Source organism: Vigna unguiculata, chromosome 5 (genome assembly GCF_004118075.2).
Source record: "Vigna unguiculata cultivar IT97K-499-35 chromosome 5, ASM411807v1, whole genome shotgun sequence".
Taxonomy (NCBI): Eukaryota; Viridiplantae; Streptophyta; class Magnoliopsida; order Fabales; family Fabaceae; genus Vigna; species Vigna unguiculata.
Window position 1 is genome coordinate 8,170,753 of NC_040283.1, and position 18,922 is coordinate 8,189,674.

The window sequence follows — 18,922 nt, forward strand, 5'->3', positions numbered from 1 at the left end:
AAATATTTATGCAAGAGTTGTTTATGTATGCAAGTTATCATTAGTTTACCCTTCTTTGTTTGTCGGTTGTTTGTGTTTCTTTTGCAACAATCACTTTTATGACATGAGTAGACGAAATTGTAGGTGATGGTGATGCTAGTAAGTAGTATATAGACATTGAATATGATGTTGTTATTTAATTACATGTGGTATGAAGGAATATGAAGACATGTGTATTTTGAAAATTTTGATATTTGAAATGACTATAACTACATTCTATTTATATGATTATGTATGTTTATTTTTTATATTTGCTTTATATATATATATATATATATATATATATAATTTTATCTTTATTAAAAAATAAATAATTAATTTATAAAAGTTTAACATATTCAAATTGAAATTTATGATGTTTCAAATCTAAATAAAAACAATTTCATAATTTTTGTTTATATTATTTCTTTAAAAGTTTAAATCAAACATAGTAAATATTTTGAAAAAGAAATATAGCAAGTTGTTAAGTTAGGATTGTTGAAAAAAGAATGGCGTTTAGTAAAGCCCATAACTATTTTAAAAGGAATGAAGAAAGTGAGAAAGCGGAATTTTGACTATGATTGCAGCAAGGTTTGTGAAAAACATCATTTGGTTGGTTCCTTTTTATTCTTCCAAACAGATCCTTGTCTCCTTCTGCAATTAATCGTTTCCACCAGGCATCAATGTGCTTTCATCTAACTCTCATCAAGTTTTCAATTTCACTGCACAATTCAGTGAGAGAGGACCATCTTTAATTCTATTATTATATTCTGTCAAATTATCAATACTTGTACCACCAATTATAATAATTTTGCTACATAAAAAAAAATCAAATAATGCATACTGTAATCATAATACAACGTGACAGAAGAATAACAGGTGGAAAATCTAATACCAAAGCCTTTTTCTCAAATTTTATAATTAAATTCCTTTTGCAATGAAGATATTGTTGATCATTATTAGAGAAGCATGCTTTCAGATTAAACTTGAATGATTGTATATATTTGAAATTATGAATGGTCGTGTCTAAATGACGTTGTGCTGTACAACTTGGGTTGATAATGATGTTTTCAATTTCATGGTTTATAGATATTTATTTTCTTAATTGTAATATTTATAATTATATACGCCGTTTCAGCCACTTGAAGGGGCTGAATAGTTTACAGTAATTTTAGAAAGTAAAAAAGAAAATTTTAAATTTGTATGACATTAACGATCGAAATGTTCTTTGAAAAAAAAATAAAGCTAAAAAATTATAAATACCAAATAAAAAAAAAGAGAGAATAGTCTATTCGATGGCATAAATCATATAAAAGTAATAAATAATTTTAAAAATTACCTTAAACTCGACAAAAGGCCAAATTGTTACCAGAAAAGGCCACCTGGATCACATTGGATATTGGTTTGACCATCTAACGTAGTCCTATCCGACCATAGGAAATTTTATATTGTGGATTAATTAATATAGTATTTATTGTTTTAATTCAATTTCATTTTATTTTTAATACTATCATAAACTACATAGAGAAGCATTGAATTAGATTTAAATAATAATAGTAAAAAAAAAAAAGAAGAATACAGCAAGCAACATACCATAAATAAAGCTTTTCTGCTACAAACACATGACACATACAGTACAAAAACACTCTCTTTCTCTCTTTCTCTGTCTTTGACGTTAGAAGCTTTAAATGCTTCACTTTACTCTCTCTGACACTACCCAGAAGGCATAGAAGACTTAAGAATAGAACAAACCAAACTTCACAGCACAAGCACTAATTTATACTTTTCTCTCTCCCACACTTTCCACTCCTCGATCTTCAACTCAATTCTCACTTGCTCTGTCTCTCTCCCTCTTCCATTAATGGCTTCTCTTACCTCGAGGCCTTCTTTATTATAGCTCTGCGTCCCTTTCGCCGCTTTCCCTGGGAATCAAAATCAAATACTATCAAAGTTTCCTTCTTTTTCAAATTTCGTTACATACCCTCTTCAAAAAAAGTCTTTTTTTTTCACCCTTTTATTTTCTTGTCAAATTCGTTAGTGTGAGTGAGTGCTCTTCTTGAAGGGAGTGATTTTTGAAATTCTGAACAGGAAATAAGAAAAGGCCAAAAGGGAATTTCCTGAATTTGCTTTAATTTGTTTTTCTCTTTTTCATCTCACATGGCTTTTATTGTCTAATCCTTTTATTTCTTTATTTATTTATTTTCCCCGTTTGTTTGTTTCTACTCCTTCTTTTTGTTTATATTCACTTAGTTTTGGATACTTGCAACTTCTGTTTCCATTCTGTGTCCTTTTCTAAGCAACCGTGCTACTGTGCTAAGAAGAAACTTCTCCTTCTGTTTGTGTGGTGAGGTGAGGTTTGGTGGTGCATATGTTGTGCTTTGTTACGACCTACCGACCTTTTCTGCCGGATATGCAACCTAATGATAACAGAGTTGTTCTTGTCGAGGGGTAGAATTTTGGTGAAATTTGAACGTTTCTCTTCATAGCATCAATCTATAAATATGATGCAATTCAGCGTGTGTGTGTTGTTTTTTGTGGTTCTTCTTGCTCCGCTTATGTTGGTGGTTTCTGGGGACACTGGTTTCAATGATGATGTGTTGGGTTTGATCGTGTTCAAGGCTGGTTTGGAAGATCCCAAAAGGAAACTCTCTTCGTGGAATGAGGATGATAACAGTCCTTGCAATTGGGAGGGTGTGAAGTGTGATCCTTCATCGAATAGGGTCACTGCTCTTGTTCTTGACGGGTTCTCTCTTTCTGGGCATGTTGATAGGGGCTTATTGAGGTTGCAGTTCCTTCAAATTCTCTCCCTTTCAAGGAACAACTTCACAGGGCCCATAAACCCTGATCTTCCTGGCCTTGGGAATTTACAAACTGTGGACTTCAGTGACAACAACCTCTCTGGGGAGATCCCAGAAGGGTTTTTCCAACAATGTGGCTCTCTCAGGACAGTTTCATTTGCCAAGAACAACCTCACAGGTAAAATTCCAGAGTCCTTGAGTTCCTGCTCCAATTTGGCAACTGTTAACTTCTCCTCTAATCAGCTCCACGGGGAATTGCCTAATGGAGTGTGGTTCTTGAGGGGGCTACAGTCACTTGATCTGTCATACAACATGCTGGAGGGAGAAATTCCTGAAGGCATTCAGAATCTGTATGATATGAGAGAGTTGAGTCTTCAGAGGAACAGGTTTAGGGGAAGGCTTCCTGCGGATATTGGAGGATGCTTACTTCTGAAATCACTTGACTTGAGTGGTAATTTTCTCTCTGGGGAACTCCCTCAGTCAATGCAGAGACTCACTTCTTGCACATCACTTAGTTTGCAGGGAAATTCATTCACAGGGGGCATTCCTGAGTGGATTGGGGAATTGAAGAATCTAGACATGTTGGATCTTTCTGCCAATTCATTTTCTGGTTGGATTCCTAAGTCATTAGGAAATCTTGACTCTTTGCATAGATTGAACTTGTCCAGGAATCAGTTCACAGGAAACCTGCCTGATTCTATGCTGAATTGCACCAAGCTTTTGGCTCTTGACATCAGCCACAATCACTTGGCAGGCCATGTTCCTTCATGGATTTTTAAGATGGGTGTGCAAAGCATATCTGTTTCTGGGAATGGCTTCAGCAAGGGCAATTATCCTGCACTTAAGTCCACACCTACATCTTATCATGGTCTTGAGGTTCTGGATTTGTCATTCAATGCATTTTCTGGTGTGCTTCCATCTGACATTGGAGGACTCAGTAGCCTACAAGTCTTCAATATCTCTGCCAACAACATCTCTGGTCCTATTCCTGTGGGTATAGGTGAACTTAAGTCTTTGTACATTATTGACCTAAGTGACAACAAGCTTAATGGAAGCATTCCTTCTGAAATAGAAGGGGCAATTTCACTCAGGGAGCTAAGGCTGCAAAAGAACTTCCTAGGAGGAAAAATTCCAGCACAAATTGACAAGTGTTCATCTCTAACATTTTTGTAAGTTTTCTCAACATCGTAGTTGCACAAATGTTTTGTTCTTTATTACTTAATCTGACTGATTTGTGTTTACAAACTGAGAAGGCCTTTTTTTGTGTGTATGCTTCTGTCAAAGATTATTGAGAAAAGTTGTCTTGTTTTGTGAGTTAACATTAACATGCCTACAATGTTTTGTCTAATTGTTTTCTGTCTGTGCTTTTTTCCATTGAGTTGTGCAGGATTCTTTCTCACAACAAGCTCACTGGTCCAATCCCTGCAGCCATTGCAAACCTCACCAATCTTCAATACGTAGATTTGTCATGGAATGAACTCTCTGGAAGTTTACCCAAGGAGTTAACAAATCTTTCTCATCTTTTCTCATTCAACGTGTCCAACAACCACCTTGAAGGTGAACTACCAGTGGGTGGCTTCTTCAACACCATCTCCTCCTCCTCAGTCTCCGGTAACCCATTGCTGTGCGGTTCTGTTGTCAACCACTCTTGTCCATCTGTTCATCCCAAACCTATTGTCCTGAACCCCAATTCTTCAGGTTCCAACTCCAGCATTTCCTCACAGACCCATCGGCACAAAATCATACTAAGTATCTCTGCTCTTATTGCTATTGGAGCTGCTGCTTTTATCGCCATTGGTGTGGTGGCTGTTACTGTCCTAAACATCCACGTGCGTTCCTCAATGGAACGTATGCCTGCTACATTTGCAATGTCCGGGGGAGAGGACTATAGTGGTTCGCCTGCAAATGATCCAAACTATGGCAAGCTTGTCATGTTTTCTGGTGATGCAGACTTTGCTGATGGAGCGCATAATCTTCTCAATAAGGAAAGTGAAATAGGCCGAGGTGGATTCGGAGTTGTTTATCGCACTTTTCTTCGCGATGGACACGCAGTTGCAATCAAGAAGCTTACAGTCTCCAGTTTGATCAAGTCCCAGGAAGACTTTGAGAGAGAAATCAAAAAGCTTGGAAAGATCAGGCACTCCAATCTCGTGGCACTTGAAGGCTATTACTGGACATCATCCTTGCAACTCCTTATTTATGAGTACCTCTCAACTGGGAGTTTGCATAAACTTCTGCATGATGATAGCAGCAAAAACGTCTTCTCATGGCCACAAAGGTTCAAGATTATTCATGGCATGGCAAAAGGGTTGGCCCATTTGCATCAAATGAACATAATCCACTACAATCTTAAGTCAACCAATGTTCTCATTGATTGTTCCGGTGAGCCAAAGGTTGGAGATTTTGGCTTGGTGAAACTACTGCCAATGCTAGACCATTGTGTTTTGAGCAGCAAAATTCAAAGTGCACTCGGATACATGGCGCCGGAGTTTGCTTGCCGGACGGTTAAGATCACGGAGAAGTGTGACATATATGGTTTTGGTATCCTTGTGCTGGAGGTGGTGACAGGAAAAAGACCTGTGGAATACATGGAGGATGATGTAGTGGTTCTGTGTGACATGGTTAGGGGTGCATTGGAAGAAGGCAAGGTGGAACAATGTGTTGATAGAAGACTTCTTGGTAACTTTGCTGCAGAGGAAGCAATTCCTGTGATAAAATTAGGGTTGATTTGTGCATCACAAGTGCCATCAAACCGTCCAGATATGGCTGAGGTAGTCAACATACTAGAATTAATCCAATGTCCTTCAGAAGGACAAGAAGAATTAGAATGAGTTTTGTTGCAGTCTTTGAGAAACAGCATATATTGCAGTACCTGGTGAAGCACAATCCGGTTAAAAAGCTCTACACATTCAAAGAATATCATTCAGTCACCAACTTTTGTTTGTTCAAGTTGTTGAAATTTTCTTCTCTTTTTGCTCTCTTAAATTTTGTTCATCTCTTAATGTATTACTGGATTTTTCTTCACCAGTTAGACGACTGATACAAGGATAATATATCACATATCATTATATCATATATCATATATCCCTTAATCACACATTTCCCTCCAAAGAATGAATTGCATTCTCTGAATTTTTACCTGTTGCAATTTTATGGTTTCCTCATGCTGAGACAAGTTGTGCGTTGTTCATGTTGGTACTTGCTATCAAGTACCCCACTTGGTATATGGTACACTGCTAAATGACACTGAACTTTAATGACTGTGAAAGGATGGTTCACACGAATACACGGTCCTGAGTTCAGAGGACACACTCTGCTGCACTTTCAAGAGACTTCACTATGGATCACGTGAAAGACAAATGGAGATAAACCCAAAGTTTGGTCTATAGAGACTACACCATGGAAGATGTTTTTCACTTTTGTTCTATTATGCACACACAAATTTCAAATTACTCTCTTTATAAATATAGTTCTGTTATTTTCATTTTTGTAACTTTGTTGATCCACAGTAAATAAAATTCCAACAAGAATGTAGTAGTTTGATACTTAAATCTTTTGTAGACAAAATTACAAATGCTTCCAGTATAATATTTTTTCTTCCAATGATTCATAATTATCCAAGAGACTTAGAATTATAGTGATAATTCAAAAGACTATTATTTATTTTTATAACATTTTTTCTCTCTTCTTGACGTGAGAATATCCACACATATATCTATTTCTTTTACTGTAAGAAGAAGTATGAGATGTAGAAAATCATTGCTTGAAAAAAGTTATGTTGCCAATGTTTATCTTTTGGTTGAAAAACGTTGTATATATATAGTTTGCTTTTCCATTTCCTCTTTCCGTATGAAAACAAAGATGAGATTTAGAATAAACTAAAAGGAAAGAGAAACACACAGAAGCCCTCACAACAAAGAATAATTCCACGCAGCCACAAACAATGCACCGAAGAGAAAAAAAGTAAAGGGGAAAAAAGCACCCACTTGCTTTATTCACACTTTCAAACCCAACTCTAATATTTTTTTTATTCTCTTTTGTAGAACTCTGGCACTTGATGATAGTAATTGTTGGTGCTAGTAAATTTAATAATTAAAGCTTGGACATGAAGTGAAAAAAAAATTAAAATTGGCATTGCTTATATAAAAAAAAGATTGTTGGAGAAGTGGCACACAACACAACCTTATAAAATAGGGTTTGTTGGTTCGACATCATCAAAGCACAGGCACAGGATGTTCTTAAAAGCACCACCAACTCAAAAGCTTTTTCAAATGGCAACATTTGGTGCAGTGCATGGCAATCATGCCATGTTCCAGCTTGTGAACTGTTTCTGTCTTGAAAGAAGAATTAAGGAAAAAAAATATTGCACACTTTAATCATCAGAAATTATGTTCCATGTAGCTCATTGATTTACGTTCACGCTAGCATGTACAAAGATGATTATGTCTACGTGTGAGACAGTAAACAAAAGGAATGTGCAGATGAGTCTGCAGATCATTATTATATCATCACTGATGAATGGTTGGATGATAACTACAATTAACCTAATATAACAATGCTGTGTCTTTTGCTTCAAGCATAAAAATTGTCAAATACTTATCATTTCCTAGTTTTTGATATTTTAGTTTTTGAAATGTGTCTTCATTTTCTTATTTACATAAGTCCTTGAATGTGACTTTGAATTGTTATTCATGTGAGAACCTTATTAGTAGTTAATCTATAAATAATAATATATTTGTACCTGTACTTCTAGATTTTGAAATATGTTATAATTGTGAAATGAGATATATTTGAGGATAAAGGGTTGGAATCTTAGTATGAATTTAGGTTTTTATACTTAGAAGTGAAAAAGTTGAGCAATAATCTTTGTTAGAAAAATATTTTCGATGAGGATACTTGTCTGAATCGGTTACCAATACAAATTTCAACTTTTATATTATTGATGTCTTTTCAGAAAGAATTTACCAGAAAGATACAATATTAATGAGACATGACTTCACATAAGAGATTGACATCACTTCCAACCTATGATCTTAAAACAATAAATTTAGGTTTAATTAGTCGGATGGTACCCACTTTCGTTCATATGTGTCAGTTTGGTACCCGCTTTTAAAAATGTGTCAATCTAGTTTCAACTTTTGAAGAAGTGTCTTAATCAGGTCCCTTTCAGACAAAAATTACTAAAGTCGTTAACTTAATTCATGACTTTTACCACTAAATTTTAATATAAATATCAATACTTAATTTTGTAAGTCATTTTAAATATCAATACCGTTAACGGTATTAATAATTTTTTGTTGAAAATGACCTGATTGAGACATCTTTTCAAAAGTTGGGACTTAATTGACACTTTCTTAAAAGTGGGCACTAAACTGACACATCTAAATGAAAGTGGTATCATCCGATTAATTAAACCATAAATTTAAGTATATTCTCCTTTAATAGTGTTCAACTTTTCTTCATTACTTACTGTGAGATTTAGACTCACTCATGTTTTCAACAAAACTAATGTTTTGTTTGATATTATATATCGTGATGAGTTACTTTTTAAAAGATATGTATTTTTTTTCTAATGAACTCTCCGATGTTTTAGAAAACGGCTTTTCTGTGTATTTAAGGAGTTCTTAAGAAAGAAAAGGTAACATGAAGTGGTGTAAGAAAGAAATGATTAAGATGAAGTTTGATGAAGAAGTTTGAAATAAGTAGGAAGTGAAAGAGGTACACTAAAATAAACTTTGAAACCATGTTATGCACTTGCACCTTTTGGTTTACTTTGTGGAGACAAAATGACACACAATCCATGAACTGAATGAGAGCATGTACAAGGCTAGATAATTGTGTAGCAGAACTTGTGCATCAAATTTTAAACAAAACTATTCGTGGCCTTCAAGAACAGAATATGAAATGCTTTTTAGAACCATAATAATTAGTTAGTGACCATGACTTTTGCGTAAGAAGAAAAGAACCCAAGAAGAGTGTGATATGTGTCATATCTCACTTATGATGCTCTGCAATATTTAATGGATCACATTCAAATTTACAAATATAGAAATTTTTTACTACTTAAAAATGGAATAAGTTAAGATTAACCCAATTTAGGAAATATTATTTGAGAAAATAAAAATTTAATAAAATATGGGATTTTGGTTTGAAAGAAGTCACGTAGAATATGAGAAAGTAGTTTGTCATATGTTCTCAAATTTGAAAATAAATATTCAGTTAATATATAAATAAATTATTAAGCTAGAAACTATCTTCTTCTCTTCTTTTTTTTTTTTGTCAAAAATGTACTCATGTTTTCTTTTAAAAATTGGTGAGCCTTATCCCCACCAACTCAAATTAGACTTTTTGTTGAAGAAAAAGGCTCATTGAAGTCACGAAATAAAATTAGGTTGAGAGCTTTTTTTTGCCTCTTCCGTCAACCTAAGGCGTTTGACTTAAAATAGTCAAAAGTTTAAAGTTACTTTTGAATACCAAGAGTTTATGACCAAAATACCTTTATTAGTGAAAAAAAAATTTAATAACAACTTTTAAAATAAAATAAAAAACAAGTTATTTAAAAAATAATTTTGTGACCATCGTAATTAAAATAAAATCTTTAGTTTGGTTCTACAAATAACCAATTTAGAAAGTCTTTTTAAAACTTATTTGCAGTATTTTTTTTTTTTTAGTTTCTCTCTTTCACTCATGCTTGTTTTACTTTGGTTCTCTTAGATTCGCTTTGTCTTGGGTATTCACATTGGATATACCTTAATTTCGTTGATAACAAAAGCATTCCCTTTTGGCAACTTCACTTCTTCCTTTCCACCTACCACAAGATCACAATGGGATACCTTAAAAAAAAAAAAAGGGTTAAATATGATTTTCTTTCCTTAACTTTAAGTGAATTTTAAAATTAATCCATTTCAAAATTCTAGACTAATTTAATCCTTTATTTTTCAAAATACGTAAATTTAATCATTTTAATCAAATTGTGTTAAGTTTATTTAACATCTCAAACACGCTTTATAATAGTATTTGACTTATTAAAGCAAAAATGTGTCAAACAGTATAAACAACTCAAATACAATTTTGAAATGCATACGAAACATCAACTAAACCTAACAAAATTTGATTACAATAACTAAATTCACGTATTTCGAAAGATGAAGGACTAAATTGATCCAAAGTTTCAGAATGAACTAATTTTAAAATTCAATGAAAATTAAAGGACCCAAAACATACTTCACCTTAAAAAAATATGTGAATTATTAAACTCACCAGTATTCATTGATTTTTTTTATTTATTTTAAACATGATTATTTAAAAATTATTATTTTTTGAATATAAACTCAAATAAAAAGTTGATCAGAGTATAATTTATATAAAATTACATAGTAAAATATTAGTATAAATAAAATTAGTATCACTGAAAGATAAATTCAAATACGTTTCATAGTAAACTATAAGTTTAAGTAAAATCAGTCTGTTTAAATATAATTAGTCTATTTCAAAAAATAAATGTAATTCTATAAGTGAAAATAAAAAGATTAAATCTATAAAATCATATTACAAACAATTATTCGATTATTGATGTTTATAACTTTTCTGTGATAATTTGATTCTAAACAAAGTGGATAGGTAAAATATTTGTAACTGTTATTTATCCCTTAAAAGTAATCATTTAGTATCTACAACGAATTTTGATACAAATCTTTGTGTTAATCCTACTTCCAATTCCTCTTATGCATCCCCAATTCTTTTTATTTTTTCATTTTCCATAAGTAGCAACAAGGTTACATTTTGTTAGATTCAAAAATATTTTTTTTACAAACATTTTATTTGACAAAATTGACAAAGTTACTAAATAAAATAATTTTTTATTTTTTCATGAAAGTTACAAAATAAGACAATAAAATTTTAGATTTTTTTTACCAAAAATAATTGTTTATCAAAATTTGTCAAACAAAACTTTATTAATCTATCATAACTATTACTTGCTACTTGGTAAGAATAAAAGGGCGACACCAACCTAACAAGACATTTCAGAAATCAGATTCAACCACACTTTTTTTGAAGAAAAACTAGCCTCAAAGAAGCCTACAAAAGTTCTTATTTTTGAGATCACAAGAATAGTATGTATAATAAATCTGACAAAACCAAATATACTTTACCTCCTATATTTTCATTTACAGTTTCTTTAGTCTCTCGTTTTGGCTAAGGTTCTCACTATTACATGTTCAATACAAAAATTCAGTGTGTTATGACTATTACACTTCCTCTTTCCTTTTGATGTGTTCCTTCTTTCCATGGACATGCATCAAAATTAAGCCCCAGCAAAGCCACATTGGTCACATCCCTGACTCTTGTGCTTCACCTTGCTTTCTGCTTCCACTTCTTTTCTACTTTGAGGTTAACACTATACCATTTCCCTTATCTTTTTCCTGCTGAAAACTAATCATCCCAGTTATTCTCCCATCCATCTTTGTTTGATGATCTAGAAGTAAGGCCGTTTGCCGAAATGCTTCCGGCAAGTGCTGCCGGTGACTTCACTGCCACATTGTCGTCCCAATCATCATCCCAATCCTGATCCCAACCTTCAGCAGATTCCATATGGGCAGCAGCAGCAGACTCAGGCTGGGCCATTTCAAGCTCTTGATATGGAATCTCATTCTGACGTTTCTTCCTAAAAGCGCAGCAAACCCATGTTGCTCCAATCATTAGGACCATGAATATGAGGAAATAGGCACAATTTACTGGAGTCAAAATTTTGTCATAAGAAGGAAGACGCAGAAAAAAGTTATTTGCAGGTGTATGAACCAGGTGAAGCACACAATCCTCTTTTCCAGCAGCTTTCAAAGTCAATTGGGTACTTTCATTGCTACTTCGTGTGATGTTGATCTGAAAAATAAGAGTGCAGAAGCAGTAAGGTGGGAACTGTAGAAACCAGATGCAATAGAGTAAAGGAAGAAGTTTTGGTCATCAATTTTATTTCTCATGTAAAACATCTAAAACAATATACAAAACACACAAGCTTGAACAGATGATATTGAGACAGCAAGTACAAAAACCAACAAATAAGAACTTTAGACATGAAAGATCACCCTGTTCTTCCTAGACAGATGCATAAGGAAGAGCAAGAAGTATGAGCCATGAAGTGATGGTAGTGTAACGGCAAGAGGTGGAATAATAATTGACTGGATTTGAAAAATTGCACAAATTAAATTATGACAGTTTGTAAGAGAATTACTTTCTTAAGGGAATTAGATATAAGCAAACATTATAATCCGAATTCAACTAACTTCAATATTTCCCGAGTATTATAAGTTTGGATGAGTTGAACAATATGAACTGAAATGGAAAATAAGGGAACAGCTAACCCTTTGTGGGAAAACATTACAACACTTTCAGCCAACATTCAATTGATTTAAGACAATTAGTAGAGTAATTTAAATGAGATTTAGTGAACATTCAGAATTTCCTGCCTAAAATAAGATAGGTTTTAAATACTATTAAAATTTTGAAGGTAAAAAATATTTAAAATCTCTTTCCCTTCATTCCTGTTGCATGCATTTTCATTCTCCCTTGCCCTAGCATAAATGAACAGTCATTAGTGTCCTTTCCATTCAACTTCGTAACTTAGGAACTGTTACATAAAGTCAAACGAACACAGATTCTGAAATTTCATTGCTCAGTGAGCCCTGAAAAGTAATAAAATTGATTCAATTTACCCAAAACCCTTTGTCTAATGTTCATTGGTATTTTTTAACGAAAGAAATTTTGACTGTCCAAAATAATACTTAAGTGTTCAGTTTGTCTCACAATAAACAATAAATTGAGACAGTGGTCAGGAAGAAGTATATCTCAGGCCTTTTGCTTCAGTTGGAAGAACAAGGGATATACACAGTAAAATAGTAACTTCATACATAAATAAAAACATGAATAAAGAAAGAAAGATCAGTTTAAGATAATATGATTAATACCTCTTCTGTTTTATTTTTGTCAACTTCTATAACTCCAAGAATATTTTCAAAATCAGTACGAAGCGTCACGTTGATGATGCCATCTCCTTTGTTTTGAAGAAGAACAACCAAGTATTTGGGATCTGGTTGTAGTTTACAAAGAATATGAAAATAAGTTCATAATTTTGACTTTCATGAAAACAATACTACATTAGTTAAAAAATTGACCTATAGTTTCAACACAAGTACATGCTTTAGTACACCTCAACAATTAGTAGTTAGTATTTCTCCAATTGTTCCACTTAAAGATATAAAAATACAAAGGTACCAGCCTCATAAAAATAAAGGGTACTGGAGGACTCTCCTATCATAAACATCATTTAAAAAATAGAGAGGTGCATGCACCATTATTGCTTGCATTGTTTCTTCACATGATAAAGGGCCAAAGGCAAAAAGTCTACACAACTAACAGTCAAAATTCTCAAAACAAGCTCGATCAGTCTGACTGGTTCAACAGGTTAAACAAAAGCTGATGAATATAGAAGTTTACTTTGCGTATTACAAGCAATCAATTCTTAAATGAAAGCAAATAGGACTATAGTAATTAAAAACTGCTATATTATTGGTTAAAAATAGCTCCACCACCACAAGGAATGATTGGTTAAAAATTAAAAGGAAAACTACGTTTTTAGTCCCTATATTATTTTGTCAAACTAAGTTTACTCCTACTTTTAAATTGATGAATTAGTCATCCAACTCTTAACATTATATGAAATTATTCCTTCTTTATGCTAAATTTACCATTTAGGGGCGGTTTTTGAATGCTAAAAGTTAGGACGAGGAATTAACTTCACATGTTTACCAAAGTTTTGCGACCAATTCATCAATTTGAAGTTATAGGAACTAAAACCCAGTTTCACCAAAAGTACCTAGAAACATATATGTTTTCCAACAATTGAACAAAGGGTTCTATGTTTTTTGATCCTATAAATATTACAAAATTTTGGTTTTAGTTCTTAAAAAATGTTAGTTTTTTTACTTTATATATCTGTTTATAAGAATGGCCCTTGTTACTATTTAATGATGACATGACATGCATCTAAACATGTCCCGTCAGAGACCACTTTGACAAAAACATCTAGATGCATGCCACCTTATCACTATTTATCTTAATTAGAGGATGAGTTTAAAGGAAGGAAAGAGGAAGGGAGAAAAAAATTGTGAAATTGATTGGATTAAGAAAAAAAATACTAAGTAAAGAAAAATAAGTACAAATGCTGTAGTTGCTTTAATAGATGGGATAAAATAAATGTTTTTAATATTAATATATTTTGAAAATAGTTATAGTTAATAAAATACATTTAAATATATATATATATATATATAAATTAAATATAGAATAAATTTTAAATTAAAATAAAATAATATAAAGTTTAATAAATAATTTTTTTAATATTAAAAATACATTAAAATAAATCACTTTTAAAGCATTAAATTTTAAATTAATTAATTTAATTTAATTATTATTTTAACATTTGTTATTTTAATTATTTATCTAAAAAAATTATAAATAAAATATTATGGTTTTATCCATAATTGATACACATTCAACTTTCATCTCAAATTTTCTCATATATTTACGTGTGTGTATGTATGCAGAGCAAGTTTATTGTGATTTTTTCACAATTATTCTATCTCGTCTTATTTCTCTTTGCACAGTAAATACACGCATTGCCATGGTTTGAAACAAACAGTCTGTAAATAGTAATAGATAGCATTGCAAAAAGAATAAACTTATGAGGACCAAAACTAACAAAGAGAATTCCAAAGGACTGAAAAAAACTGAGTGACTAAAAACAAATTTAGGCCGTAATAAATTATTACTAGTTTAGCAACAATGACCTAGCCTTTTTATAAAATATTTATTTACACAAAGGGAAGGAGAACACGAAGGGTATATATGATAAATATTCAAAAAGAGTTTAAAGATAAAAGAAAGAAGGGTAAATAGTCGATTCAAAATATCAAGTATTGACATATTTTGTGTTTAGTTTAGAACAATAAGAAGAAAAAAATCAATCCTAATACAAAAACTTCAATTCTATTAATTTTGTTTCAACGGGTAATGGTTAAGGTAAATAATAGTAACATGCGTTTGTTAATGTATTAAAGAGAATATTAACATTAATATAGAATTAAATGTTAATATGCAATTAACCTTGAACTTTTTGTTTTGTAAATTTAAAATCCTTAGTGATTTCTTCAAAGTTAATTGCATATTAACATTAATTCTCACTTTAATAAACAAGGGTAACAATTACTAAGATAAAACATGTATTCAATAGCCTTAACTATTGATAGAGTCCAAATAATATTAACAGAATTAATTTTTTTGTAATAAGACTGCAGCTTATTTTTATTGTACTATAAACAAAATACGTCAAATACTTGTTGTATTGAGCTAAATATTTACCAGTAAAGAAAAAATGATAAAAAGTTGTAAATGTAGAAAAGCTACCCAAGAAATGATCAAACACTTGATCTTACAGAAAGCAGCTGCTTACCTCATCCCAAGAAAATGAGAGAATTAGAGTCTCATTCCTTTCTCGCTTTTTTGTTTTAATAACTCATTTCTAAAACAATTTTACACCACTCAACAATCAATTTCTCATCCAAAATCTATTAGGTTTTGAAAATTGTTTCAAAGAGAAGTATTTTAGAAACCAAAAACAGCTGGGAGATGTTTTCTCATCCTCCTCTGTTTTATTAAGTCATCCCTGTTCAAGGAACAAACTTGTTAAAAATTAGAAAATAGAAACTTGCCCAGGGAAAAAACACTTCCAAATGTACTTTTGGGGACACAAGAGTTTAAAAAACAGAAAACAATTTTTGAAATTAGTTACAAACTACACTCCACCAAAACCAGTAAGGTATTGGCTTCTAAAACCAATCAAACTAGTCATCAAAACAGGCTGTAGAACTCAAGACTAAAAAATAGCCTAACAAAGAATTCTGTGCGGTGTTTGTTAATAGTGGGAGACAACTTGGGTCCAAGCAAAACAGAAAAGGCCAAAAAGGTTATGGTGGATGGCATTGAAGGTTATTGAAGCAAGGCAGCAATAATAAAAATATAATAGTATATAAATACACTGATCTCTAAAGCTAAAACACAGTTTCATATGGGAGAATGCAAAATAAAAGTTGATCACTAGACCCCACAAATGACCGAGTAACAGAAAAAATGGAGGGTAGAATGAATAGGGAAGCAAAAGAAGTTACGAGATGGAAAAGAAAAAAAAAAGGGTGGGTGGACGGAGAAGGTAACTGAAAAATGGAGGAGAACAAGGGAAGAGAATAGAAGGTGGGGTTTTTCACTTGAAAACGCATGTCACCATAGGTGATGAAATTTTGTCAGTAGAGATGTAAGTGTATTGAAAATGACAAGAGATTGATACTGTCAACATTGACGTTTGGTCATTAGGGTTTCACTGGTCAAGGACATACCCACGAAAATGGGTCAGATTGTGTAGTAGTGGTCCTTTTTTAGGAGAGAACTTTATGCCATAACCATTTTCTTAATCTGTGTTGCCATGAGAATGACTACGGCCATAGAAATACCACAAGAATCCACCACGCCATAAATATATATGGTGTAGCAGAAGAAGCAGAACAACATAAAAACACATTAGTGCACCACAAAGAACACACTTGATTAATTAAGCAGTGATCACTCAATTACCGCTGACTGGTTAATTTTTCTCAAAATGTATAACAATAAATAACTTCTTTCTAACTTCTAGAAATTTTATTTCAGCGACACTAATTCATTATTGATAATTTGAAATTGTTACAATAAGTAACTGATGCACTATGAGCAATCAGGGTTATCAAAGGCTGGGGGAGGGGAGGGACTTTAAAGTATAAATAACCACACAAAAAAAATATGAAAGAAACTTCTCCATAAACTAAAATTTGTTAATGCACACGAGTTAAAAATAAAAATTTATAGAAACTATATGAGGGAGTTTATACAAATTAACTTGTGCAAAAGTAGTTCAAATGAAATAGCCCTTTCCGCTTTGATCAGGAAAGACAATTTTTGAATCAGTGATAAATTTGAAATCAAGCTAAATTCAATGAAACAAGCTCCACTTGCGTTCTTTGAATCCAAGTTGTTCTTTTCTAAAAAAAAGATAAGAAACTATCCTATAAATGGCAGAAAGAGAGGATGAATTTATTTCCATTTTCTTATAGTGAAGATGGAGGAAAATTGCATGAGTATCAAGTGCTTTGAAATCAAATAAATATCTGCCAGCACCATTCACAATGTTGCATCAAGTGGATGAACACTCAGTTATCAAAACATTATCAATTTGGTAAACAGAACCTAACTAGAATTCCATACCATCGAAAGACTAACAGTTTAATATAGTCATTCTGAACATAGAAAATAAATTACGAGCATGTGCACAGTGAATATCCTCCAATTATGAGCACATAAACACAAATAACAACCAATAACACGTGGACCAAAGCATTAAATACACGCTCACAAATAAAGAAACAAAGTATTTATCGATGAGAGTTGATGAAATAACCAAAAGCAGTGGTGAACAGTAAGTACCAGTTTTTAAAATGCAAGCAAGCAAGTCGCCATCATCTGTGCACTTGTTGAAACCCTCACAAGTTTGAGTGGTGGTAGAATGTGAAAGTTTCCCCTCAATCTCCTCCTTCCCTTGTTTCTGATCCTTGTGACCGCCATCACCCTCCTTTGTCGGTGGAGGAGGTACATTCGGAGCAGGAACTGAATTCTTTTGCCCATCATTTGCATTCCCCACTTTGGGTAAAGGTTGTGGTTGTGGAACTGGGGAAACAGGACCATCCCTATTGACCTTGTTGGTTTGACCAACAGGGTTTGGATCCTAAAGGCGAAAACTTTATTCAACCATCGTAAGAAAAATAAAAAAGTTTAAAATAAATGGAAACTATTCAAAGCACGGAAGCCTAAGAAAGAAACTAACCTTTGTTTTGGTATCGTTAGGATCAGGAGCAATCAACTTTCGGAGTTTCAGAACAAAGGAGGCCTCAGAAACATCAGATATAACCATAGGCAACAACAAAAGTAACAGCAAAGCCTGTGTTCTCATTGTGATCGAGCTGCAACACCCTCAAACACACACCTTCGATGGAAAAATTGGGAGGAACGTGAGAGCGGAAAAACAATATAGGAAGAGGAATCAGAGGAAACCTTGTCAGATTGAAATCAGAGGGTGGCGTTGTAGTGGAAAAATGGATGGAAAAATTAAAAACAAAAATTAATAAAGAAACCCTTTTGAATGGAATCTGAAAGAGAAGGAAGAAGAAAATCTGAGAAAATAGAGATTGGGGTTGAGATTGTAACCATAAATGGTGAATTGAGGATTAGGAAAAGAAAAAATGGAAGACTTGACGCAGTCTCCTTCATCAGAGATACTCTCTCAGGAGAGAGATTGAAACGAGGCGAAGAACGCGTATACACCATTATGGGCTGGGTTCGTGTTTGAAATGGGTCTGGCTAGTGAAAAGGCCCGTGCTTATGCCGGCTATTACTTTCTACACCCCCTAATTACTAATTACTAACTACTAACTGCATCCAGAATACTCATTTTAACTGCACCATACTACTTCCATCATCACTACTCCCGCAGAAAAAGAAAAAGAAAGAAAAAACGTTGTAAAAAAGAAAAATACAAAAAAAAATTTCGAAAAATTTTTTCCATAATACATTTTATATGTTTTGAAAAATTTATTCTAAAATGCTCATTCTAATATATATATATATATATATAGAAACAACCGGTTCTGGAAGTCTCTTTCGACTCTTTTTTTTCTTTTTATTAATTTATTTATTTTATAGTTGCGATTTTCTTTTTTCACTCCCAATATTTCTTCTACATTCCTAAGTTTTTTTTTTTTTAAATCTAAAACTATCCTTTGACCACTTGACAAGTTTGAAATTTTGAATCTCTCACTTATTTCTCTTATTTAATGAAAATGACTTCCTCGTTCTCTTTTAATCTAGCATCGTTGTCCTCACCCCAAAACCTTTGTCTCACTCTCTTAGCTCGTCCCTCACACCATGCCTCACTGGTTTTGTTATGTGTGGCCTCTCCTCTTCCCCTCTAC

General features: G+C 32.7%; 2 protein-coding genes across 2 annotated transcripts; one reads left to right on the forward strand and one right to left on the reverse strand.

Moving 5' to 3' along the window:
- Positions 1-1,646: 1,646 nt before the first annotated feature.
- On the forward strand, positions 1,647-5,889 carry LOC114185247 (leucine-rich repeat receptor-like protein kinase PXC2). Its single transcript, XM_028072867.1, has 2 exons — positions 1,647-3,985; positions 4,204-5,889. Exons 1-2 carry the CDS (start codon positions 2,520-2,522, stop codon positions 5,645-5,647), a joined length of 2,910 nt encoding a protein of 969 aa, XP_027928668.1. The 5' UTR covers positions 1,647-2,519; the 3' UTR covers positions 5,648-5,889.
- A 4,958-nt stretch (positions 5,890-10,847) lies between these two features.
- On the reverse strand, positions 10,848-18,253 carry LOC114185120. Its single transcript, XM_028072648.1, has 5 exons — positions 18,159-18,253; positions 17,779-17,937; positions 17,382-17,679; positions 12,779-12,900; positions 10,848-11,696 (listed from the first exon to the last, which is right to left on the reverse strand). Exons 2-5 carry the CDS (start codon positions 17,902-17,904, stop codon positions 11,250-11,252), a joined length of 993 nt encoding a protein of 330 aa, XP_027928449.1. The 5' UTR covers positions 17,905-17,937; positions 18,159-18,253; the 3' UTR covers positions 10,848-11,249.
- Between the last annotated feature and the right edge of the window lie 669 nt (positions 18,254-18,922).

Coding starts and splice junctions, on each gene's coding strand:
- LOC114185120 (XM_028072648.1), bottom strand. CDS start 17,904: ATGAGAACACAGGCTTTGCTGTTACTTTTGTTGTTGCCTATGGTTATA. Junction 17,680..17,778: donor CTAACGATACCAAAACAAAG/GTTAGTTTCTTT, acceptor TTTCGCCTTTAG/GATCCAAACCCTGTTGGTCA. Junction 12,901..17,381: donor TGCTTGCATTTTAAAAACTG/GTACTTACTGTT, acceptor AACTACAACCAG/ATCCCAAATACTTGGTTGTT.
- LOC114185247 (XM_028072867.1), top strand. CDS start 2,520: ATGATGCAATTCAGCGTGTGTGTGTTGTTTTTTGTGGTTCTTCTTGCT. Junction 3,986..4,203: donor TGTTCATCTCTAACATTTTT/GTAAGTTTTCTC, acceptor TGAGTTGTGCAG/GATTCTTTCTCACAACAAGC.